The sequence below is a fragment of the Prionailurus bengalensis genome, chromosome B4 (genome assembly GCF_016509475.1).
Source record: "Prionailurus bengalensis isolate Pbe53 chromosome B4, Fcat_Pben_1.1_paternal_pri, whole genome shotgun sequence".
NCBI classification, from domain to species: Eukaryota; Metazoa; Chordata; class Mammalia; order Carnivora; family Felidae; genus Prionailurus; species Prionailurus bengalensis.
This window is the reverse complement of record NC_057358.1, coordinates 107,713,700-107,737,621: the sequence shown is the minus strand read 5'-3', so window position 1 is coordinate 107,737,621 and position 23,922 is coordinate 107,713,700. Positions and strand designations below refer to the sequence as shown.

The following is a 23,922-nucleotide window of genomic DNA, read 5'->3' as shown; positions in this document are numbered from 1 at the left end:
GGAAATAACTTTTTCCAAGAATGTTGAATTATCTTCTGGATTCTGGGATTAATGCTGGGAATCCAATGCTTTTAGATAACTGATGCATTGCATGTGACCTGTTTTTCTTTCTGGAGGACTTTCAGGCTCTTACATTCGTCCCTAGATTTATGACATTTTTTGAAGATATGCCATAAAGATGGGTTTATTTACATTCATTTTCCTGACATTCAATGGGTTCTCTTGATCTAGAAACTGGTATCCTTTAACTTGGGGGTTTGGGGAATGCTTTTTTTTCTGATCATTTCTTTCAATCTATTTGTTATTGAATTTTCTCTCTTTTTGGATCTCCTATTATTTATCAAGGGTTGGACCTCCTGGAATAAGTCTCTTTTCTATGTTTCCTCTCATATTTCATATCACTTTGTAATTTTGTTCCAATTTCTGGGAAATTTCTTTAACACTATCTTCTAACACTATCTTCTAATCTTTTGCCAAATTTTCATTTCTGATACCAAGTTTTTGTTTTCAGAATGATATTTTTGGTTTTCTGACCTCTCTTTCTTATTATAGCATCCCATTCTTATTTCATGGATGCAATTTTATATCAATGACAATATTCATTGTATATTTGAAGAATCTTTTCACCTGGTAGTGTGTTCACCTGGTACAGTGTTTATTTAAATTGACTATTACATTTGTTAGGTTTTTTTCTCTATATTTCATGTTTAAATTTGCTTCAGATACTCCTTTGTGTGCTTATATTTTAGAGCAGGGGGTCTGTAAGGTTGATAGGAAACTCTGCACCAGTGAATGAGGCCTTTTCTGAGAGCTTCACCTTAAGATAACTTACCAGAGTCCTGTATTGGAAATACCTGATGTCAATATTTAAATGTTTCCTCTCGGACTGATAAGAATATCCAGAAACACTCTTATCATCTCTTTCCTGGAGGTTAAAGGCATGGTGCTATGGAATTAATGCTTATGTGTCCCCAAAATTCCTGTGTTGAAATCTTAACTCTCAATGTGATGGCATTTGGAATTAGGGTTAGATTAGGTAATGAGGATGGGGCCCTCATGATGGAATTAGTGGCCCTGTAAGAGGAGGAACGGAGAGATCTCTTCTCTCCACATGCATGAACCAAGGGGAAGCCATGTGCATAGATAGTAAGAAAGTGGCCATGCATAAGCCAGAAAGAGAGCTTTCACTAGGAACTATGTTAGCTGGTATTTTGATTTTGACCTTCCCAGCCTCTGGAACTGTGAGAAATAAATTTCTGGGTTTTAAGCCACCTAGTCTATGGTATTTTGTTATGCCCATCTGGACCAAAAAACATGATTATCAGAATTCTGGGAGCTGAACAGGGGAAGGGGTTGGGAATTTAGCATTTAACATATACCTACATCTACTCTTCTTAGTTTTAGCGAGGTGTCAAGCAAGGATTTCCTGAGTCACAGATTCTGTTTTATCCTATTAAAAAAAATTAAGTTAAAAAATTTTGTACAGGTAATCCAGATCTCTTCACATTACCTCCACTGGGCCTAATACCATCATCCTGAAATTCTGAGTTTGAAATAGTTCTCATATTTCATTGCTAGTTTAAGCTTTTGCTTTCTCGCTGTTAGTCATATATGTATGTCTTCTAGTCTATAAAATTATATTACTGTTGCCCCTTTCCTATATTTGTTAGTATGTGTCTTAAAAAATATCTACCCTGAAGTTTTAGTGAGGGTTTCCAGATCAATCATCTTTAGCTAGGAAGTCTTAGATTGACATTTAATTGTTAAAATATCATGAGAAGTAAAGACTGGTGTTCTCAGTTACAGATGAGAAAACAAAAGGCATAAGTCCACAGCTAGTGAGTATCTACATGAGATTCAAACCTGACTTCTCAGTGCAAAACAGTTGTTACTTTGTTATCTTATGTAGCCTTCTTCAGATAGAAGACTAATGCTCTCTATGATGAACTTTCTAAGGTATTGTAATAATTCTCTGAAACCTTGACAGGATTATTGGCTATCTCAAAGGACAGAAATTTTCCTATATAGCAATAGGTGGGCATCTAATACAGATGGGCAGAGAGATTTTGTTTTCAAGGAGCAAGGGACAACAAAGATAAGGAGAAAAAAAAAGGTTGCCATGGACTTCTTATCTCAGAACCCACTATCTTTCCCCATTTTCTTTGTGAAGATTAGCTCAGGAATCCAGGTGTTCTCCTCCTTATTCCTCGTGACTGTACAGAGAAGCAGCAGATGGGGGGCTGGATGGCATGAGTGCCTTGTTTTTCATTTTTGAAGATGAAAGTTTTGCTGGGTATAGACTTTCACACTGGAACTTATTTTCTTTTAGTACTTTGAAGATATCATTACATTGTGCATTAGTCAGCTTGGGCTGCCATAACAAAATACCACAGACTGGATGTTTTAAGAACAGAAATTTATTTTCTTATAGTTCTGGAGGCTAGAGGTCTAAGATGGAAGTGCTAAAAGTTTAGTTCCTCAGACGCCTCTTTCCTTGGCTTATAGATGGCCACCTTCTCACTGTGTCCTCACATGGTCTTTTCTCTGTGAGCATATACTCCTGATGTCTCTTTCTTTTTGGATAAGTATACCAGTCCTCTTAGATTAGAGACCCACTCACCCGACCTCATTTAACCTTAATTATCTCCTTAAAAGCTTTATCTCCAAATATAATGAGAGGGTTAGGTCTTTCAACCTGTGAATTTGGGGGTGGCATGATATATAACAATTGTCTTCTGGATTTCCTCATTTCTATTCAGAAGCCAGCTTCATTATTTATCATTACTGGTCCTTTGAAGATAACAAACTTTTTTTTTCTCTGTGTCTTTAAAAAAAGTTATCTTTTTTCTTTTTTTTTGTTTTCTCTCTCTTTTTTAGCAATTTTACTATGATATGCTGCAGTGTAGTTTTCTTTGAATGTATATGTTTTATGTTTTATGGTTCATGGAGTTTCTTAAATCTACAACTTGAAGTTTTCCTCACTTTTAGTAAATTCTCAACCATTAACTTTTCAAACATTACTTTTATGACACTCTCTCTCACCACTTCTTGGACTGTAATTACATGGGTGTGAGACATTTTTGCTGAATCTTGCATGTCTGATCTCTTACCTGTATTTTTGATTCTCTTTCATTTCATGCTTCAATTTAGATTTTTTTTAAAATGTTTATTATTTTTGAGACAGAGAGAGACAGCAAGAGAGCACAAGATGGGTAGGGGCTGAGAGAGAGAGGGAGACACAGAATCTGAAGCAGGCTTCAGGCTCTGAGCTGTCAGTCAGCACAGAGCCTGATGCGGGGATTGAACCCACAAGCCGTGAGATCATGACCTGAGCTGAAGTCGGACACTCAAATGACTGAGCCACCCAGGTGCCCCTAGATATTTCTTTCAGACCTATTTTCCCATCTCTCCTCAGTTTTGATTAACCTGTAGTTAAATCCATCCATTGAGTTCTTAATTTCAGTTTTTTAAGTTATACTTTTCTTTTGGATATTTTTATAAGTTCAGTATCTGTTGAAATCCTCAATTTCTTCTATATCCCTAAAGTTATTATGTATATTTCTTTAAAAATCTCCATTATCTAAAATCTTGTTGGCTCTATGTGTATCCATTGTTTCTCCTGGTGTTCAATGTTGTCTCATCTCTTTCTATGCCTGTGTGTGTGTGTGTGTGTGTGTGTGTGTGTGTGTGTGCGCGCGCGCGCGCCAAACACTGCATAGGAAAAAATGTAGAGATAATTTGAAGTTTGGAATGTTATCTATTTCTGGAGATGTTTTATGTTTGTTTCTGGCAAAAGGCTACTAGAAAGTCTATTTGCAATGCACCTAGACTGGTGACATTATCAAATGCTTTGCTTAGCTTCTCACATCTTTGTATTTTCTTCTTGACTCATAATTCTTTGTTTACTTGTTAGTTCTCTAATGACTTCAATTACATTCTTAAAAATAACTTTTCCAGCTTTTAAAGTTGTTCTCTGCAGGAGGGTTGGTTTGAATTACATAGTCTTCTCTTACCAGAAGTAGAAGTCCTCTTGTATTTTTTAATGGAAAATAAACTAACATCTCATAGTCTACATAACATGGTTTATTTAAAAAACCTTAAGAGCTCTGAAATCCTTTCCCATTTTTAAATCATATACACACCATATATACATATACACACAAAAAATACATATAAAGTATATATGTATATGTAAATCATCTATACATAAGGTATATATACACACTATAAAATATATAATAAATATTCTATTTTGGCTGAATTTGGGGGAAAGTAGAAAATACAAACTCTTTATACTAATGTGGTTAAGGAAGAGTTTAATCAGCTTTTTTCAAACTTGGGATTACCATTTCCTGAATCCCCCTTATCCACAGATATTTTTTTTTAATTTTTTTAAATGTTTATTCATTTTTGAGACAGAGAGAGACAAAGCATGAGAGGGGGAGGGGCAGAGAGAGAAGGCGACACAGAATCCAAAGCAGGTTCCAGGCTCTGGGCGTCAGCACAAAGCCCAAGGCAACCCTCAAACTCATGAACCACTAGATCGAGATCATGCCCTGAGCTGAAGTCAGACACTTAACCAACTAAGCCACCCAGGTGCCCCTCCACAGATAATTTTTTTTTTAAATTTACAGTTTGCTTCATGCTCTACTGGACTGAATTCCTAATCAGATTTTTTTTTCTGTAGAAAGTTAAATTGATTCTGAACCTTATATTAAAAAATACCATGATACTGTCTAAAATATATTTAGGGAGTTTTAATTATGTCGCTTACACATATTTTTCTTTCTTATTCAAATATTATTGAGTGCCAACTATATATCTGGCTCTATTCTAAGTGCTGAGGATATAGCTAAATAAGATCTTCCTGACACGGTTCTCCCTTGGTAGAACTTACATTCTATTAGTGGAAATACAACATTTAAGTTAAATTTTAACAATTTAGATTAAATAGGACAATAGCAGATAAATGTAATGAATGGAGCGGGTGTTGGGTGAGAGAGTTACTAGGTAGAGAGGAAAAATTTACTAAGGTAGTGTTGTAAGAGAAAGCCTTCTCATGGGACTGGAGACACAAACTAAACAATGAGAGGGTCATTGTGCGAAGTGTGGAGGGCAGAGTTTCCAGGCAGAACAATGAAGTATAAAAGCCTCAAAGTAAAAAATTTCTTATCATACTTGAGGAACTGAAAAGGGTTCTGACATTTACAGTCAGGTGGGCCTTGATATGAACGATAGCTTTTGTTCTAAGAGCAATGAGAGATCATGGGAAGATTTTAAATACATAAGTTATATAAAACGCATCATATTAAATTCTACAAAGGAGGTTAAAATACAGCACCTGACCTTCAATATTCTTTAAAGTTGAGCTTCCCACTTACTTTCCAATTTCTATTGACTCTTTCCCCAGATCCTTTTCTATTAGTCAGGTTGAAAAATAAAAACATTCATACAAAAGTTAGACAAGATTTTGCTAGTTGATTTTTAATTCTTTGTAGGAACAGGCAAATTTTTACTTTTCTAATATGAATGAAGTTTTGTTTCCTATTTCAAAATGCTGTGGTAAGGATTTCATTATGTTATAGGTAAAGCACATAGAACAATGCCTGTACAAGCAGTGAGCAACAAGCAAGAGTAAAGAGACTATTATCTTATCATATCATATCATATCATATCATAATTATATATTATATTATATTATATTATATTATATTATATTATATTAATTATATCATATGGTAGATAAAAGTTTATTCTGGTTATTGTGGGAACACAGTAAGTGGTGTTGTAAGCTAGAATTGAAAAATTTTTTCTTAAGGGATTAATGCCTGAGGTGACAAGAATTAGCCAAGTGAAGAGATTTCCTTCAACGCATAGGACAGTGAGTCCAGTTCATCAAAGGAAACAGCATATTCAAAGATGTTATAGAAGCATCATGTAGCTCCATCTACATTTGAAGTTATTTAAGGGTATGGTCCTTTGTGTTTTTCTTCACTAAAAAAGTTTATGAAGCATCCATTATGCATTAGGTGTTATCCTAAAGGCTGTGAATACCAAGGAGATACATGTAGCTTAACATTTAGTAAGAAAATAGTAATTTGAAGTAGAGTCATTGCTGCGAACTGAGATACTGATGGACAGAGCACATTTTATGAATATTCAGATCCTTGTTTATTTTGACTAATATTGAGCCTTGCTCAGTAGAAATAAGATTGCAAACATCTCTTCTTTACAGCATGACATCAGGTATTCTTTGGTTGCTTGCAATTATTCTCCCAGCTCTTATACCTAATCACATTGTCATTAATAGCAAGTACTCTATACAACTACAGAAATACAAGACGTACTTTAAAACAATCTACATAATGTGACTCTGTGCCTTAAGCTGGTATTAAAAGGAAGAAAGCTAGAAGAGAAAATGCTTGTAATCATACAATAAAAAATACCACAAAGGAAGATGGTTTGGCTAGAAATGCTCTGAAGTAAAAATTATAGAAGTTGAAGGTCTTTTAATGTCTTCAATGCTCAAAAATTTAGTACAAAAATATTTGAACATCTATGATGTAAAAGGACATATGGTGTGTGTAAATCTTCAGTTTTATAAGAGGAGAAATAGAAAGCATGCTAGTGATGACAGCACCAGACTGGGAATTAAGAAAACCTGACATTAAAATCAAGTAAAATGTCCCAGGGAATAGAGGAACGAAGACAAAACTTGCCTCTCTGAGAAGGTTGTTGGGCCAGATCCAATTGTTTTCCTGGCTTGTCTAGCTTCCTTCCTTGGCTAAAGCCAAAAGACTGAATTTGGCATTGGTTTAGAAGTAGCAAATTTTAAAATTTGAGCAGATTAGGGCAAGAATGTCACTTAATTTGTGAATAAATAATAATAAGAAAAAATGAAGCAAAAGGAGAGTGTTTACTTTTGGGCTGTGTGGAGATGTTCTCATCTACCTGAAAATTAAAATAGGTGATTAAAAATATGGTCACTTCTAACAGATACGGTCCTTAATAATGTTAGATAATCATGATAATATTAATAATAATATTAGATGAGGTAGGAGTTAATTACATGGCACAAATTAGACATTTATCACCATGTTGGTACTAAACTGTTTCTTAATTTATATTAATGCAAGCTATGAGAAAGAACAAAATTGCTATTAGTTTCCCAGAGTTTTGCCTAACTTAATCATTAGTGTTTATTCTTTTTCTTAAATATTTTTATTCTAAGGTTGTATATACATTTCAGCATTATCCAAGAACCTTTGCTCTTCAGTGTCTGCATTTTGTTTGATTTTTGCTAGCATTGTTTTCATAAAGAAATTATCTCCATTTCTGTTCAGTCACTTACTCTCTGTATGATCTTGGGCAAATCACCTATCAAACTCTCAAAACCAGTTCCCTCATCTGTAAAATGTTGCCAGTTATAATACATTCTTCAGAGTTTTTGAAGATTGAATAAGAGAATTTAAGTAAAACTCTTGGCACAGTACCTACCTAGCAAGAAATACAAGAAATACTACCAATTGCAAGCAAGAGGAAAAAAGAATAAAGCTGTACTTTTAAAATGACTATTGCAAATGGTTGCAAGTTTTGAGGACTTAACTATATATTTATACTGCGTATTTCAAGCATTTTACAAGGAGGATCTCATGTAATCCCCAACAACTAGGTACTATTAGTATCCAATTTTACATGTGAAAAATAATTCTAAACAGGGAAGTTAAATAATGCCCTCAAGGCCACACAGTCAATAAATGGTGGAATCAAGATTCAGTTCCATTCAGGCCGTTAGTGTCAGACTAACTCTGGAACCTAGACTTATCTTTATTAAGCTAGGCTTCTTTTTATACCAGTGATAGCTATAGAAGAGTGATGTCAGGATGTTACACTGAGCATTTTACCATAAAAAAGGAAACTTGGTAGGAGATCTCTGAGGTAATAATCAAGAAAGTGTTTCAAAGTCTAAGGCAAGATCAGATATTAAAGCCTAAGTAGGGATTATGGGTGACCTAGGGTAAAGGAAAACAGTAATCCAACATTAAATAAATTATAAATAAATAAACAAGTCAATCAAGTAAACCAATGTTGAATCTGTAAAGTCCTCAGACTCTTAGCTTTGTCTCACAGAAATAACTGATTGATACCTAACATACTGCACATGTATGAGGTTACCCTGGGACAGGTGTGGTCAAAAGTTCCTCAGCCTTCAAAAGGTTACAGTTGTAAATCTGGCAGCTAGACAAAAATTGTCAATATTTCATGTTATTGCAAAATAGAAAGATACTTTGTAAAACATGATCTATTAAAAGGGAATAGTTCTTTACCTTATATCACTTAATATTATTTGATATTTCATCAAATATTCCTCAAATTTAAGTGTATTTTTTTGCCTAATAGAGGATATGTACCACCCTCTCTGTCCGATTAGTGACATTCAGAAAAAAGCAGCAATAATAGCTAAATAATTTTAGTATAATTTATAAGAGAAATCATGGAAATACCCCACATATAATATTGCAAAGTGGAGAAGAAAATATTTTTTAAACTTAACATTAAAAAAATCACACAGTGTTATTATAAATGGGAATTATAGGGAGAAATCATCAAATAATACTATCATCTAATCTCAACAAAACCAAGGAAATTATAAGACAGTGCTGCGATGCCATTGTGCTGAGAGAATGTTTCAGATAGAACATTCAATCTAAACCTACACTGAGATTTAATTCTGATCTCCCTCACTTTTGGGGGGGTAAGATGCCAAACTATTAATTTCATTTGAAATTTTTAAGGGAAAAGTCCTTCCAATGCTCTAAAATGAGATTGTGATGATAGTTGTGTTATTGTGAATATATTGAAATTCATTGAATTGTACTCTTAAATCTGGTGCATTTTATATTATAGAAATTGTATCTCAAAAGGCCTGATTTTAAAATGTGCCCTCTACTGGGAAGCTGGGGTGAGTCAGGCTACTCAGGGGGAAACCGACTGGCCCTTATGGCAAGTTAGGAAATAATGTGAGTCCAGGAAGCATGTGATGCCAGAGAGACAGGTAAAGTCACCTTGGGATTCAACCTGGCCAGCAATGATCAAATTACCTTTGCCTCACTCTTTCCCTCTTAAAAGAAGGTAGAAATAAACATACTAGGTAAAAAAGGTTCTTCCATGTACAGCTGTCTTTGCCAAGCCTATTCCTTCAAAAACAAAAAAACAAAAAAAGAACACCAACGCTGAAAGTAACTGTCAGTCACTAGATTATCTGGTACCCACATAATACATAATGACCATTCAGTGAAATTAATGAAATGACAAATATATTTGAGGTTGCAAAAAGAAAAAAAAAAAGTAAATTAAATGCATTTCATGTGGATGAAAGTAAACAAAAACATATAACTTCGTATCATGAAGCATAGGTAGAAATGTTCTATGTTCTATGGTCCACTTTATTTCTGTCAGTATTTGAACTATTCCTAGCATATTTTATATTAATACACAAATCTATAAATATACCATATATATATATATATGGTATATTTACACACACTATTCTAGATGGTAGCATACCTTCACACTTCACAGAACAAGATAATGCGACCTATAGAACAGGCTGGGATAGATTTCTCTCTTTTGATTGTGAGATGTATGCTAATTTAAAGGGCAAAAATGCCCCAATTATCTTTCTCACTAGGCATTGCCTTTCTAAAGTAACAATGCTTCTATTTAATAGGTAATAGCTGTGGTATTGTTATTGATTTTAGCAGAATTTCACCTCTTTCTTTCACAGTGAAATGGTGAAATTAAGACTGTAATAAGGAAATTAACTAATTAAAACCCAAGCCCTATTTTATATTGAAAACATATTTTAATTTTGTTAAAATACTAATTGATAAGTATTTTTTGAAATATTGGTTTTTGACACCTTCAATGGTCACGAATTTTTAAAAATGTTTTTCTAAGGAAAATTTCTAATATTAAAAAACAATTGAATGGTAGAGCAAGCCTACATATACCATCATCTACTGATCCAAAAAAATTCAATAATTTGCTATACTTATTTTATCTATCTTCTTATGTATATATTTACTACTAAAGAAAATTCTAGACCCCATGTCTTCCACTGCTACATACTTAATAGGCATCTAAAGAAAAGTATACATTTGGGGTTTATCAAATTTTTCTTCTGTAAATCAAAATATCTATTTTCAATATGCTATAATAATACATAATTTTTTTAATAATTACTTTTGAGAGAGGGAGTCAGGCAGCACAAGTGGGGGAGGAGCAGAGAAAGAGGGAGACACAGAATTTGAAGCTGGCTCTAGGTTCCGAGCTGTCAGCACAGAGCCTGACGTGAGGCTTGAACTCGCAAACCACAAGATCATGACCTGAGCTAAAAATGGACGCAACCGACTGAGCCACCCAGGTGCTCCAATAATGCATAAATTTTAAGACTTATTTAAAATGTATAGAAGACAGAGTATTAAAAATTCTAAGTGGTTCACTTCCATTCAAATGTATTTTTCCTATTAGAAATTATAATCCAAAAGTATAGATAAAATTATGAATATTGTAATATTAAAGAGAAAGCAATGGCAAACTTATTGTAAGTCATGTTGGCTTCTCTGACATATTTAAATATTTCTGTTCAATAATCTAAGTCCATAATTCTTCCAAATGCTGAAATCAGAAATATAATCTGCCATTTAGATGTATAAATCCTTTACCCCAAAAGTCAGTTGGGCAAGCTTCAAATATAATAAAATATTTAAAATTCCATAGTTTAATTTATAACATTTAGTGCAATTTGTGTATAGTGGCAGTAAAGTAAATATATTAGAATATCATTTCCACATGGGTTCACTTCCACTGATATTGGCTAATATCAGTCAGTGTAAAATTTGAATAAAATTAGTAACACTGATGAAATAGCTTTATAAGATTTCACATAAAAATATAAGAAATTTAAATTTATGTAAGCACTGATACAAATACTAAACTACTATGCTAATGAATCGATGCACTAAATTAGTATTTTAGCTCCAAGAGACATATTTTGACTTTTATTTAATTATATATAATATTTCATATATGTACTTTAGGACTATTGAGAATTAAACTTTTATTTTATTGGGGAGCCTGGGAGGCTCAGTTGGTTAAGCATCTGACTCTTGGTTTCGGGTCAGGTCATAATATCACTGTTCGTGAGTTTGAGCCCTGCATCAGGTTCCGCACTATCAGGGCAGAGAGAGAGGGAGAAAAAGAGAATCCGACGCAGGCTCCTTGCTATCAGTGCAGTGGGGCTTGATCCTACAAACCATGAAATCATGACCTGAGCCAAAATCAAGAATCGGATGTTATATCAACTGAACCACCCAGGCACCCCTAAAATTTTTTATTTGAGATACAATTTTCCATCTTTATCTTTTTTCTACAAATTCTTTTATTGATTTATTTTTTTAACTTTTTCTTTCAATTCTAGTTCCTTAACGTACTATATTAGTTCCAGTGTATGATACGGTGATTCAACAATCCCATACTCCGTCTTTACCTTTTTTACCTATGTATCTATGATTAAACCATACCTTCAAAGTGATCATCTCTTCTGGGCTGTGCCTTCTTTGGTGATTTTGTAACAGAAACTTTATTTTCATTGTTTTTGAATAATTCTAGGCAGACAGTGGGATCTAGACAAAAAGAGCAAGATAAGACAAAAGTTCAGCTCTGGCTCATTCTATCTCTGAAGTGGCTATATTTTTTTATGATAGTATTAACAAATAATACCCACTCTATAAATCACTGTGATATTGGTAATTATGTCAAAGTTTCATAATATGAAACAGTAACTAACCATTCACATATTCTTGGTTTTCTGATTAAGTACATAGCCAATAATTAATACAGAGCACAGAAATGCTAATAATGTGAAAAAATCACATAAACACTTTCTAGTAATGGCATCATCTTTTTGTTTTGGGAATTGTTTTACTGTTTATTTTAGCTCCTTTCTTAAATTCCTGATTTCTGCTGGAATAAAGTAAAATTTCTATAAATTCATAATAGGTGAAAGCTATTATTACAGGAAAGGCCATATACCCTACTATTCTCTCCTCTACATATGAGGAGCTGGGAGAAAGGAGATGTAAGCAAGACAATTGATAGGAGAGACAAAGATCATTTCATTAATTTTATGGATAAAATAACAGTTTTGCTTTTGTCCTAATGTATTATATTTACATAACAAAGAATTTATGGAAATTCTATATACATTTTATAGCCAAGAGAACTCTAAATCTATTAATTTTACAAAATAAATGGGATGATTGTAAATATAGGGCTCTATAATTTACTGGTAATGAATGATTCTATGGAATGTAAATTGGAGATTTGGTGCAGTTGTACTTTTTGCTTATTGAAGAACTGTGAGAAAAGAAAATAGTGGTGTAAGTAATGGAGTAGAATAAAGAATGGAAATTTATGCATTTCAAGTAGGTTAACATAAAACCACATTTAAGGGCAGCATACATTTCTTAATATCTTACATCATCTTGCAAAAGGATAACTTAAAATCTTTAATTAATATCTAATGTAGTAACATTGAATATGCCAAATAGAAAAATATGATTTTAAATATTGTAAAGCTCAAACTACATACTTCAATTAAATGCTAAGATAGCATATTTTTAGAATATTATTAGAAAAAACAGAGCAATATTTTAGCAATAATTACCCTTACTAATAAGCATGATTTCCATGGTTCACAGAGATCATATTTCTCAAGATTAGGGAATTAGTCAATATTTGGGCATGTCTCATAATTATATGTGACCTAAGGTATTGTAAGAGTTGGGTGTGTCTATATGAATTCAACATAAATTAGCAATAAGAATAACATATTTTTAAAAAGTGGTGTCTATTTAATAAAACATATATATTGTCTAAGTCATTTATGAAAAACCATGCTGACATGTCAAAAGGAGCATTAGTAAGTCAGGGAAGACAGATTACCATGGGCTTATGTTCTGTATGATACTTTACAACCTACTGATCTTTCTACATGTTCTCCTGTTCATGAGAACATGTTCTCATGTTCATATATGCGTGTCCTGAGCAAGACATTACAATTCGACAGAACTGGATTAGACCCGAGACCTAATTTTTACTAGTTGTATGACTCTGGGAAAATTGCCCTCTCTCCTTCACTTCTCTACCCAAGAGAAATAATAGTAACTTTGAAATACTACTGCGAGAACTAAGGAAATAATGTATGTAAAGCATTAAGACTCAAGTCTGCAAAGTGTCAGTGCTCAACAAATGCTGGCTAGTAAACATATAACCACAACATAAATAAGAATAATATTTCCAACTTGGCAATTCTATTCTCAGAAAAGATCTTAAATCCTCCATAGAATAAGATGATATTAATTGATGGTCCATAATTAGCTTCATTTTACCCATTTTATTTATATAGCACACAGAATAATAGCTGTAGATCTTTTATAAATTCTTTGGTACTCCTTTGGGCAAATAATCTCTCCATGACTTGATTTCTTAATATGTAAAACAGAGAAAAAATAGCACTTTCCTCATATTATTATCAAGATTAAAGAATACATACAAAAATATCTAGAAAAGTTGTCTAGCTCAATTTACTCAAAAAAAAATTTTTACTCTACAAGGGCGCATAAACAGTGCTATATTTTCAATATCCTTTCATTTTAAAACATTTTGATTGCAACCTTTAGTTTATTTAAAACTTACATTAATTCAAATTTCAAAGGGATAATAAAGAAGCAAGAAACAGTATTCTAGATGGGGGGGGGGGGAATCACTTGATTTTGATAGCCCCTGGAAATACCACTGTGAAATAAGACACTACTCTTATCCTCAAAAAATATCCTCAAAAAATAAGCTAGGGTACAAACTTATTGTAAAGAGTTCAGCTTGTGAAACCTTTTTCTTGCATCATAAAATCAATTTTGTACATTTAAATCTACCCTCTGAGGTCATCAATGGCAAGTCTATGTTGCTGTTTTAAAAATCTTTTGTCTCCCAGTATGGCTTGCCCAATGTCTGGGAAATAGATTTTAAATATATCTTTATAAAATATTTAAAGAAACCTATAAGTACGTTGAGTTTCTATTATGTATGTGGTTCCGTACTCAACACTTCATTATCTCATTTAAGTAACATAACTTTAGGCATTAGAACAACTTTAAAATTATTTCATCTCCTATATAATCTCTTTTCAGTTTCTACAGTCCTAATCTTAGCTCACTGGTTGATCTTATTCTTGTTAACTTCATACATAAAAACCTGGTTATTACCCAGTTTTTGTATGTGCAAAGTACAGCTGTACTGTAAAATATGTTTTAAGTCTGATGACTATTTCATCATTTACTTACTAATTTAAATTTGCCTTCCCAAATAGAAACATATATTTAAATGACTATAATATACATACCCAGTCATACACATACACACAGTCAAAGGTATTTAGTGACTTTTATCTCATTTACTGCTGATTCAGTTAATAGTTGTTAATTGAATATCTACCATATGCCAGGTATGATATTAGGTGGGGAACAAGGAGTGTCTTCACCTCAAGGATCTTACTATTCAAATGGATTTTATTACTGTTTTGCTAGCGCAACAAAGTTAATGTTTGATCAAAAAATGTTTTTATTTTATTTATTTTGAGAGAGAGAGAGAGAGAGAGCGCACGAGCAGGAGAGGGACAGAGAAAGAGAGAGGGAATCCCAAGCATGCTCAGCACAGAGCCTGATGCCAGGCATGATCCCACAAACTGTGAGATCAGGACCTGAGCCAAAATCAAGAGTCCGACGCTTAATCCAGGCACCACATGACCAAAATTCTTATAAATTATTTTTAGAAATCACTGAAGTAAACAAAACAAATTATCAATAAACTTAATTTTGTCACAGTTCTATCTATTCTAGTCCCTTTTGATCCTTCACATTCATTCTTTACGTTATCATTTTGCAACCTGATCTCTTTGTGGTAGCCCATGACTGCTCGAGTCACATTAAAAAGTTAGTCTAACTTATTTTCTACCTGGCTTAATTCTTGACTACAAATACCTGTTACCAACACAGTCTCAAGCTATTTTCATCACTGAAATAAAATGAACAAGTATTTATTGAGTGCTTACTTGACACTGTGCTAGGTGTTACAAACTGCTGCAAGATGATTCTTATCCCTAGTGTAGCCCTACCTTTAGAACTAAATTAACTTCTTTTGCTTCATCCTACTCTTTCTTTACTCAATGAAATTTAAAATGTGATATGCATAAATATGATAAATATTGAAAGACCACATTGTGTTTTTGTCCTTATGTTCTTAGCCTTTAAACTTTTTAAGGGCTCTCCACCCAAATCCCTATACTCAGAACTTATCCTCTCTGAGAAGTGTTCCACATCAAAACAAAGCACTTACTCTCTTCCCTGACCCTGTTCCTCTCAATCTTGCTACCAGTCAAGCTCATTACTTTTAGGTTATTGACTCTTATGTTTTCAGTAAAGCAGCAACTCACATCTTGCACATCATGCTTTCCACGGTGTTATACACCCTAACCTTCCCTGCGTATTCGCTAAATTCCAACACAGATCACCAAATTCTAAAATTACTTCTGTGCATGAGGCAACAGTAAATACAAAAAGACAAACAAATAAAAACTCCATAAAGATAAGACCAGTCATTACTGGTTCATGCTTATGTCCATCATGAGAAAAACAGCAATAACTTACTAGGAATAACAATAATCAGATCCCAAACTCAAACTAAGTAAATATAACTCCTCACAATTTTAGATTTCATCCTCTGACTTCCAATCAATTCCCCTTCCCTCTCCCCCTCCTCTTCTGGCTTTTTCTGTTTAAAGCAGATGACCTCTTTTATCCCAGTAGAAGTCATTAATACTGACTCTCCCCTGATGGTTGCCTACACTGTATGTTTCCTTGGCCCCTTGCTTCTTTATTAATCAGCAAACTCAGTGGTATTCCTTCCCTATCTGCAACTTTCTTTGAATAATTGACCCCCAGCCTTTTGCCCTATTTTCACTCTCATCTTCAAACAAATATTGTGGACTCATATCCCTTGGCTAATAAATACATGTATAAGATATAAACGGGAAGTATTATGCTACTGAGCAACTTGTGCTAAGGTTTTTTCATGGTAGAAATTTGAATTAAAGCTTCCATAACCTGTGCATTTATACCCCACTCCTTGAGGATTACAGCTTTGTTAGGTTGGAGGACATAATTGATTCCACTTCATTAAAAGTTTCTATCCTCTGATGTTTCACCTACCACCCTCCCTACCCCCACAAAGATGGATAGTCTCCCGTAGTTTTATGGACAATGTTGCCCTCTGGTGGCTTATGATTTTCAAGTTGGCATGTTATCCATGTAATATAATATATATATATATATATATATATATATATATATATATACACATATATATACATATATATACATATATATATACATACATATATATCCATGTATACTTGAAAATTTACTATTAATTTTTAAGTGTTTAATATAATTGAAGTATCTAAAGCATCATTTTAACTTCTTAGTAAAAGTTTAACATTATGGCCATTATTTTAGGCAGATTTAAATAAGTAGTAGGATTTTACATATTGAATTGTAAACTGGAAATGTGCTAGAAAGTTCTTTTTCTGTAAGAAGAAAACCAGAGGTACAATCTTATACGATTCATTCACAGATACAAAATGACATAAGTGCTACATTATTAATCTAGTAGAAGACTAAAGTATTATAATTGGAGAAGATCCCACTGATTTTCTTGTTCATTATTTCATCCTTAATCTTACCTTGAGTATTTCTATTCTGAGTATCTGCTGTGACGAGGCAGTAGAGAAAAAGAATGAGGAGAATTTAAATGTCATCATTAAGTTGTACATTATGGAATTCAAATTTAAAAGAAAAAAATTACTTGTATTTCATTAATCTAATAATATTTTGATTAAACAAAAGCACAACAAAAGCTTAACAAGGGTACAAACTCAGTAGTAAGAATGCAATTTGGTTTTCAATCATGCAATTAGAGTAATGATATCCATAAAAATTATACAATTGCCATTTTAGACCTTTACCTAACAGATCATGCTTAATGGCCACTGGCAAAATGTTGAATTTAAAATTAGGTTGTTAATTTGTATGTTTGGTTGTCCTTTTACATTTGTTACTCTATCATGCCACCTTGTGACAGATAAAAAATGTTTGATTTTGCCTGATAATTATTACGTCTAATTTTTGTCCTTTAACACAATGGTTTTCTGTATGAGCATATATTCCTTATTAAACCTTTTGCTAAAACATATTATTTACTATGCTGATTTATTAAAAATGATTTTAACAACAAAAATCACTTAGTTATAACAATGAGCAAGAAAGATCTATACATTTCCAGAGACAGATTCAACTAAGATAGATTTTTTCTTAGCTTCACTATCAGAAACTATTACAAACATTGTGAATATCTTTTAAAAATAGACCTTGAACATAAGTAATAATTATTTGTTGAACATTGGCTGAAATAGTACTTATGCCACTTCTAATATCTGAACTTCCCCCAGGAATTTCAGAAACTTTTATTATTCTCAAAACGGCTATTTAAAGAATGTTTGTTGGTACTACTGAAGATGAAAAAAATATATAGATCAAAGCAATAAAAAAGTTTGTCAAACTACCCTGACTTACTATACTGGATTCCATTTCCCTAGGACTGAAACAAAAGCTCACTATTGTTAAGAGTTTGGAGTTACTAATCTTTGGGAACCACCTTATAGTATTGTGTTCACTGAGTCCTGATGAACTTAATAGGAGTTTATAAAACAAGACTGTGGGAGGCACAAAGCAAGTCAGCACAGAGCTGTCAGCACAGAGCCTGACGTGGGGCTCAAACTCAGGAACCCAGAGATCATGACCTGAGCTGAAGTCAGATGCTTAATTAACCAACTGAGTCACTCAGGCACCACTACATTTTCTTTAAAAATGTTTAAAATTTCAATCTTTCAAACTTTACAAACTGTTAGCACACAACAAAAAGTACTACAGCTATCTCAAAAAGATAAACGATGTCACTAATATAACAAACACCAAAAAAAGGAAAGTTGACATTTTGGAATATAAAAATAAATCTTCAGAAATCTATCAATAAAGTACTGTGCCAAGAAATATCAGCTATTCCTTGGAAACTAAGAGTATCTTGGCTATTATTATTATTATTATTGTTTAATGTTTACCTTTATTTTTGAGACAGACAGAGGAGAAAGCGAGAGAGTGTGAGTGAGAGAGGGGGAGAGAGAGAGGGAGATACAGAATCTGAAGTAGGCTCCAGGTTCTGAGCTGTCAGCACAGGGTCCGATGCAGGGCTCCGACTCACAAACCATGAGACCATGACCTGAGCAGAAGTTGGCCACTTAACTGACTGAGCTACCCAGGCACCCCTTATTATTAAAAAAAAAAAAAAAAAAAAAAAAAAAAATATATATATATATATATATATATATATATAAATATATAAATATATATTTTTCTTAGAATTCTACCAGGGAATTAATGATTAAAATAATAAATAGAAGGAGTCATCATTAAGTATTACCTAAATAATAAATAGGAAATAATAAATAATTTTTAAATAATAAATAGGAAAATTAATAAAGATAAAAATTAATCTTCTAAATGCTTCTTTGTATACTTAAATAAGCTAGAACTACAAGATAAATATAGATTCTTTGCTTTTCTCAGGACTGATGGTACTTTTACAAAAACATTTCACTGCCATTAAAATCTCAAAAATTCTTAAAATCTACAAAAGAAGCTAATGAATGAGAAAAACTCAAAACCAGTTTTTTTAAAAAAAGGTCACATTACTTATATCAAGTCTATGAGTCCATATTTATAAAATTATAAGTAAATGCAAAGTTACATACAATATGCTAATAATTTTAAGTAGTTTTAATTCTGAAGTCATAATAATGTGCTGTTTCTTGCTCTGACACCTATAAACTATTCCACATATTAGGTAATGATACTAAAATGATCAAAATTATCCAAAGAATGATTTGAAGAATCAAGTGGGATAGAAAAAAAGGGTGCCACTGAACATTTCCCAAGTTCTACATAACTGTGAAGATATACACTGTACTTCTTTTCCAAAATGCCAAGTTGTGAAGCCTTCAGAGCTAATGTTCATGGAACAAACAAACTTATAGAAATAGCTTATTGAATAATCAAGCAATTTAAAAACAAAGGAATAACCACATGAAGCAGACACTCTAGAATCAACATTTGTCAAAATGAACCAACTTAGAAACAAATTACAGCATAATTCTCAGTGCACAATGGATAGAATAATCAATGAGAAAGTAGATAAGAAACAGAGGGAAAGTGAAAATAGCACTTAAGTGTATAGCAAATCATTTAACGTAATAACATAATTTTCTCTCAGTTTCCTTGGTTGAGTTTTCAGAATTATTACCTTAGACGTATTCATAACTGCACACTTCATTTTGGTTCTTATTAAATGTTATTAAATACGATTTGGTAAAGAATATTTTAAGATAATTTATCTTCAATATCAGACACACATTATTATTCAAAGAGCATTCACAACCCACCTAATTTTTTCCTTAATTTCTTTGATTTCATCTTCTGTGCTCTCTTCAACATTTGCTGAGCAGTAGCAATGTCCTTAAAGCCCCTATTAATAGATTGCATAAAGGAAAAACAAATATTCAGACCATATTTATATATACATAGATATACAAACACACATATCTGAATTATATCATACTAAAACAAATTAGATTCCATTTAAGAACCTATAATTTAACAGATGTATAGTTTCTTAAAAACTAATAATTCTTAAAGTCTTGAAAAATGTCTATCCTAAAAATTTTAAAGTCTCTATTTCTTAATATTTTAGTTTAAAATATACCACATACCATTCTTTCGAAATTTTTGCTTCTTTTTCAGATTTTAGCGAACTCTTTCTGCTGATCTTTGATTCAGGTGTCCAGGACAAAGTTCTGTGTTCTGGTCTGGCGATAGAAAAAACTACACTAACTGAATCAACACAAGAATATCAGCACGTTTTAAAAAACTACAAGCTATTTATGTTGTTTCAAACTCGGAAATAAAATCTATTTAAGTTACAGAAAAACTTTATCTTGAAAAGTAATAAAAGTCTGACATTAATTTAAAATGTTTACATTTCAATTACTTGAAGCATATTTCAATCCTTTTGTCGAAAGAAATGCAGCCCTGGAATTTTTATTCTAATCCTTATCTCTACCTATATCATAGTATTTTAAAGTTCAGTTGTTTACAACAGTTAATGACATTATTTCACTGACACTTTTGTAGTTGTTTTAATGAAGCTACCTCACACTTTTTTTTTTTACTGAAAACTCTGTAAAATCATTACACTTAACACTGTTTTCCCATCTTCTAAGCAGATAAATTTGTACTTAATTTTCATCATTTTACCACTTTTGTAATAAGTATAGTATTCTCGTTATGGGTTGATCCTCTAAAAGAGTAATTTAGCTTACCTGCTATTAAACTGTGAGTGTTCTGATGAAAACAAATTTTCTTTCTCATTACATAGCCACGCTTGAGCTGGATGGCTTGGTAAATTCAGTGAAGTATCATCATATTTTAAGGTTCCACAGAACTTATCAGAAAAATAATGTATATTAAGTATAAAATAAATGGAAAAATTCTAGCACTTATATCATATTACTTTACATGCATATTATTCAGTAGCCTCCCAAGGGAAACACATACAAAAACTGAAAATTATAATAAAATTAAATTTATGTAATACACATGTAAATGTCCTTTATTGTAGTGGTAAGGGATATGTTTTTTTGGTACAGTTTGCATATACAGAGTGATTAATAGCAAAGATCTTAAAAAATATCAAAAAACAAAAACTTCAAAGATTATCAAATAAATAACAGATATTGCAGTCCATTGACCTCTGACTGAGAATCTTCAGCTGTTGCCCTCTTAATGCATATTTTTTGTATTTTTAAAGTGCTGTCAACTAGTGATTTTAGTCTGCTGCCAAATATGCAGCTGAAGTATATCATTTTTTTTTTTGCTACTGTGAAATAAAGTGTTGAAAGAAATCCAAAATAAAGAAAAAAATTAGAAGCAAACGAAAGAAAAGCTACATGAAAAATTACATCTGGGGATGAGGAGGAAGTCAGAGGCTTCTAAAAGTAATTGTGTTTTTCAAGTCAATAAATTGCATTATTAATCACTGCAGCACGGCATAACCTTAAGAAACGAACAAAGATGGAGCATTAAGAGATTTCCATGACATGTTACCTTTGGCCAGTGCAGCTGGTTCGGGAGAAGCAGTGTTTGTGAAGGGAAGCGGGCGGAATCTAAAGCTAGCCATTCTTTCTCTAAGGCAGCCTGTAAATAGTAAACATTAATGTACATAGTTCAGTTTGCATAACTTTTACAAAGAATCTTTGAAATTGTCTTTTATACTACAAATATTAAGAGAGCGTAGCAGGATTTTTATTTATAGGAAAATGTGCTACTTGCTATTGTGAGATGTTATGCATCTATTTAAAGCAAACATTGTAAAAAATAGAAGAGTTTTCATCCCCAAGTGTGATAAAGTGAGAATCTGACTGCTCAAGTGTTACAGAAAATAAAGAGGTGCAGACTGTTCCGTGTATTTAACTGTTTGATAATTATCACTCTGAGCCAACTCTAGATGTGACTGGGGGACAGAATCTTTCATCTCTTTTTAATGCAAACTTTAATATTTTCAACCAAACCTCAGTATTGAAAATTTATGGTTATTTTAATATTACTATCATTTTTTCCATGTACACTGTCTATAGGATAGATTTTCCTTAATTTTTTCAAAAATTTCACAAATTTTCTGAATAGATGGAAAATGAATTTTGTGGCAACATAAAAATCATGGATCTTAACATTATAGTCTCTAATTCAAGTGTGTGGATGATAAAAAATATATAAATTTAAATTTTAAAACGATTCTATTTAAGTCCCTTCACTTTTTATCTTATCTTTATTCCATTTATGTAATTATCAAATTTATTTTATATTTTCACAATGGTATACTAATTATGCTAGTGTTATATAATTAGGATATAATTATCCAAATTTTTTTTGCTTGCAGTATCTAATATGGTTTAGAATAAACTTCTGTGGTTCTATAATGTTTCGGGAATTTTTATGAAAAAAAATCAGATGCTCATGAACTTGTTTTTTAAAAGGTTGTAAAATATTCAAACATTTTGGATTTAAAAACTAGAATGATTATATTCTGAGGAGAACTAAATGCAATTTTCCATTTATACAATTTCAGTGTTTCTTGACCATCTCTTGAAAGACCACTGAGAAGGAAAAACTAAGAAACCCTGACTATAGGCTAGCAGTGCAATGACATATTTTTACTTATAGAACTTAGAATAACTATTTAAATTCATGGTATTTGAATAAATAGGAAACCTCTACTCAGTTGTTTGACAGGTACATTGTCCAATTTTTTCCAGGCAAACATTTTAACACATATATCACAGTTATATATCAGTTACATATGGTTTAAGAATATGTATCTTGTTTATAAAGTGCTATTTACGATGCAAACAGGATTCAGGGTTCAGATTTTTAAAAAAAATTTTTTTTAATGTTTATTTCATTACTTATGAGAGAGAGAGACAGAGAGACAGAGAGACAGAGTGTGAGCAGGGACGGGGCAGAGAGCGAGAGGGAGACACAGAATCTGAAACAGGTTCCAGGCTCTGAGCTGTCAGTACAGAGCCCAACTCAGGGCTCAAACTCACGAACTGTGAGATCATTACCTGAGCTGAAGTTGGACACTTAACTGACTGAGCCACCCAGGCTCCCCTAGAGCTCAGATTTTTTAATTCTTCCTTGTGTATGACAAATAAAGAAAAATCCAGTTCCATCCAGGAAAGACCAAGGCCTATGGCATATCAGCTAGCATCAAATTCGAATTCTTAATCTGGTGAAAACTACTAAAGTGAAGAGAAAATGTGAAAATGTGGAGATGATATGATAAAAGGCAGTCCCAGAAGATTCTGGGAAGATGGCGGAGTAAGAAGAACTGGGAACCTGTTTCCCAACTTAGAAAATGACTGCACTGGCAGAATCCATCTGATGTAATTATTTTGGAATTCTGGCATCTATTGAAGGCTTATAACTTCCAGGGGAAGACTTGGATGGCAAATTGTGGTTAATTTTATTCAATATCAGCTTTTAGCACAGTAGCAGCTATTCTCTACTCCTGGGCTCTGAGGCAGGCAGCTGTTCATGTGTTCCAGGAGTAGCCTGCACACAGCTTGTAGAGCCAGGGTGGACAATCAGGACAGTAACCTCCAAGTATTGGTGTCTATGCACTGATCATTGATTATTACTTCTGATCACAGAGGTGCAAAGAAGTGGGTATCCTTTGCTGCACTTCTATTGTTGCAAGCCCCTGCCCTACCAGCTAAGTGATCTCCAGGGGATTTCATGGACTGCTATTCTCCCCAACCCCTTCATTTTTCTTTATTTCATCTTTTGGGAGCCATTAAAGACTAAGATATGCTTTTTATTTCTTAAGGCTAGAACATTCAAAAGCATCTGTATATATGTAGGAAATTAGAAAGTCAACATACATGTCCAGGGAAAGGCACAGGCTCAGAAAAGACCTGAGAAGACCTTAAAGACCAGGGTGACCCTCAGCACAGAGATAGCCTATAATAATCAATACAAAAACAAAAACAATAAAAGCAAAAACAAAACCCCAGCAAACCTTGGGGAAGAGAATCTAATTTCTAGAATTACCATAATTATTAGATTCAATGTCCAA

General features: G+C 32.7%; 1 protein-coding gene across 1 annotated transcript in view; it reads right to left on the bottom strand.

Moving 5' to 3' along the window:
* LRRIQ1 (leucine rich repeats and IQ motif containing 1) overlaps positions 1-23,922 on the bottom strand; it is a 207,360-nt gene that overhangs the window by 78,038 nt on the left and 105,400 nt on the right. The window contains exons 18-23 of the mRNA XM_043561707.1: positions 21,393-21,482; positions 20,609-20,730; positions 20,000-20,095; positions 19,673-19,755; positions 16,862-16,888; positions 11,586-11,687 (exon numbers count right to left, since the gene is read on the bottom strand). Coding sequence (XP_043417642.1) covers positions 11,586-11,687; positions 16,862-16,888; positions 19,673-19,755; positions 20,000-20,095; positions 20,609-20,730; positions 21,393-21,482 — 520 coding nt within the window. The remainder of the gene's footprint in view (positions 1-11,585; positions 11,688-16,861; positions 16,889-19,672; positions 19,756-19,999; positions 20,096-20,608; positions 20,731-21,392; positions 21,483-23,922) is intronic.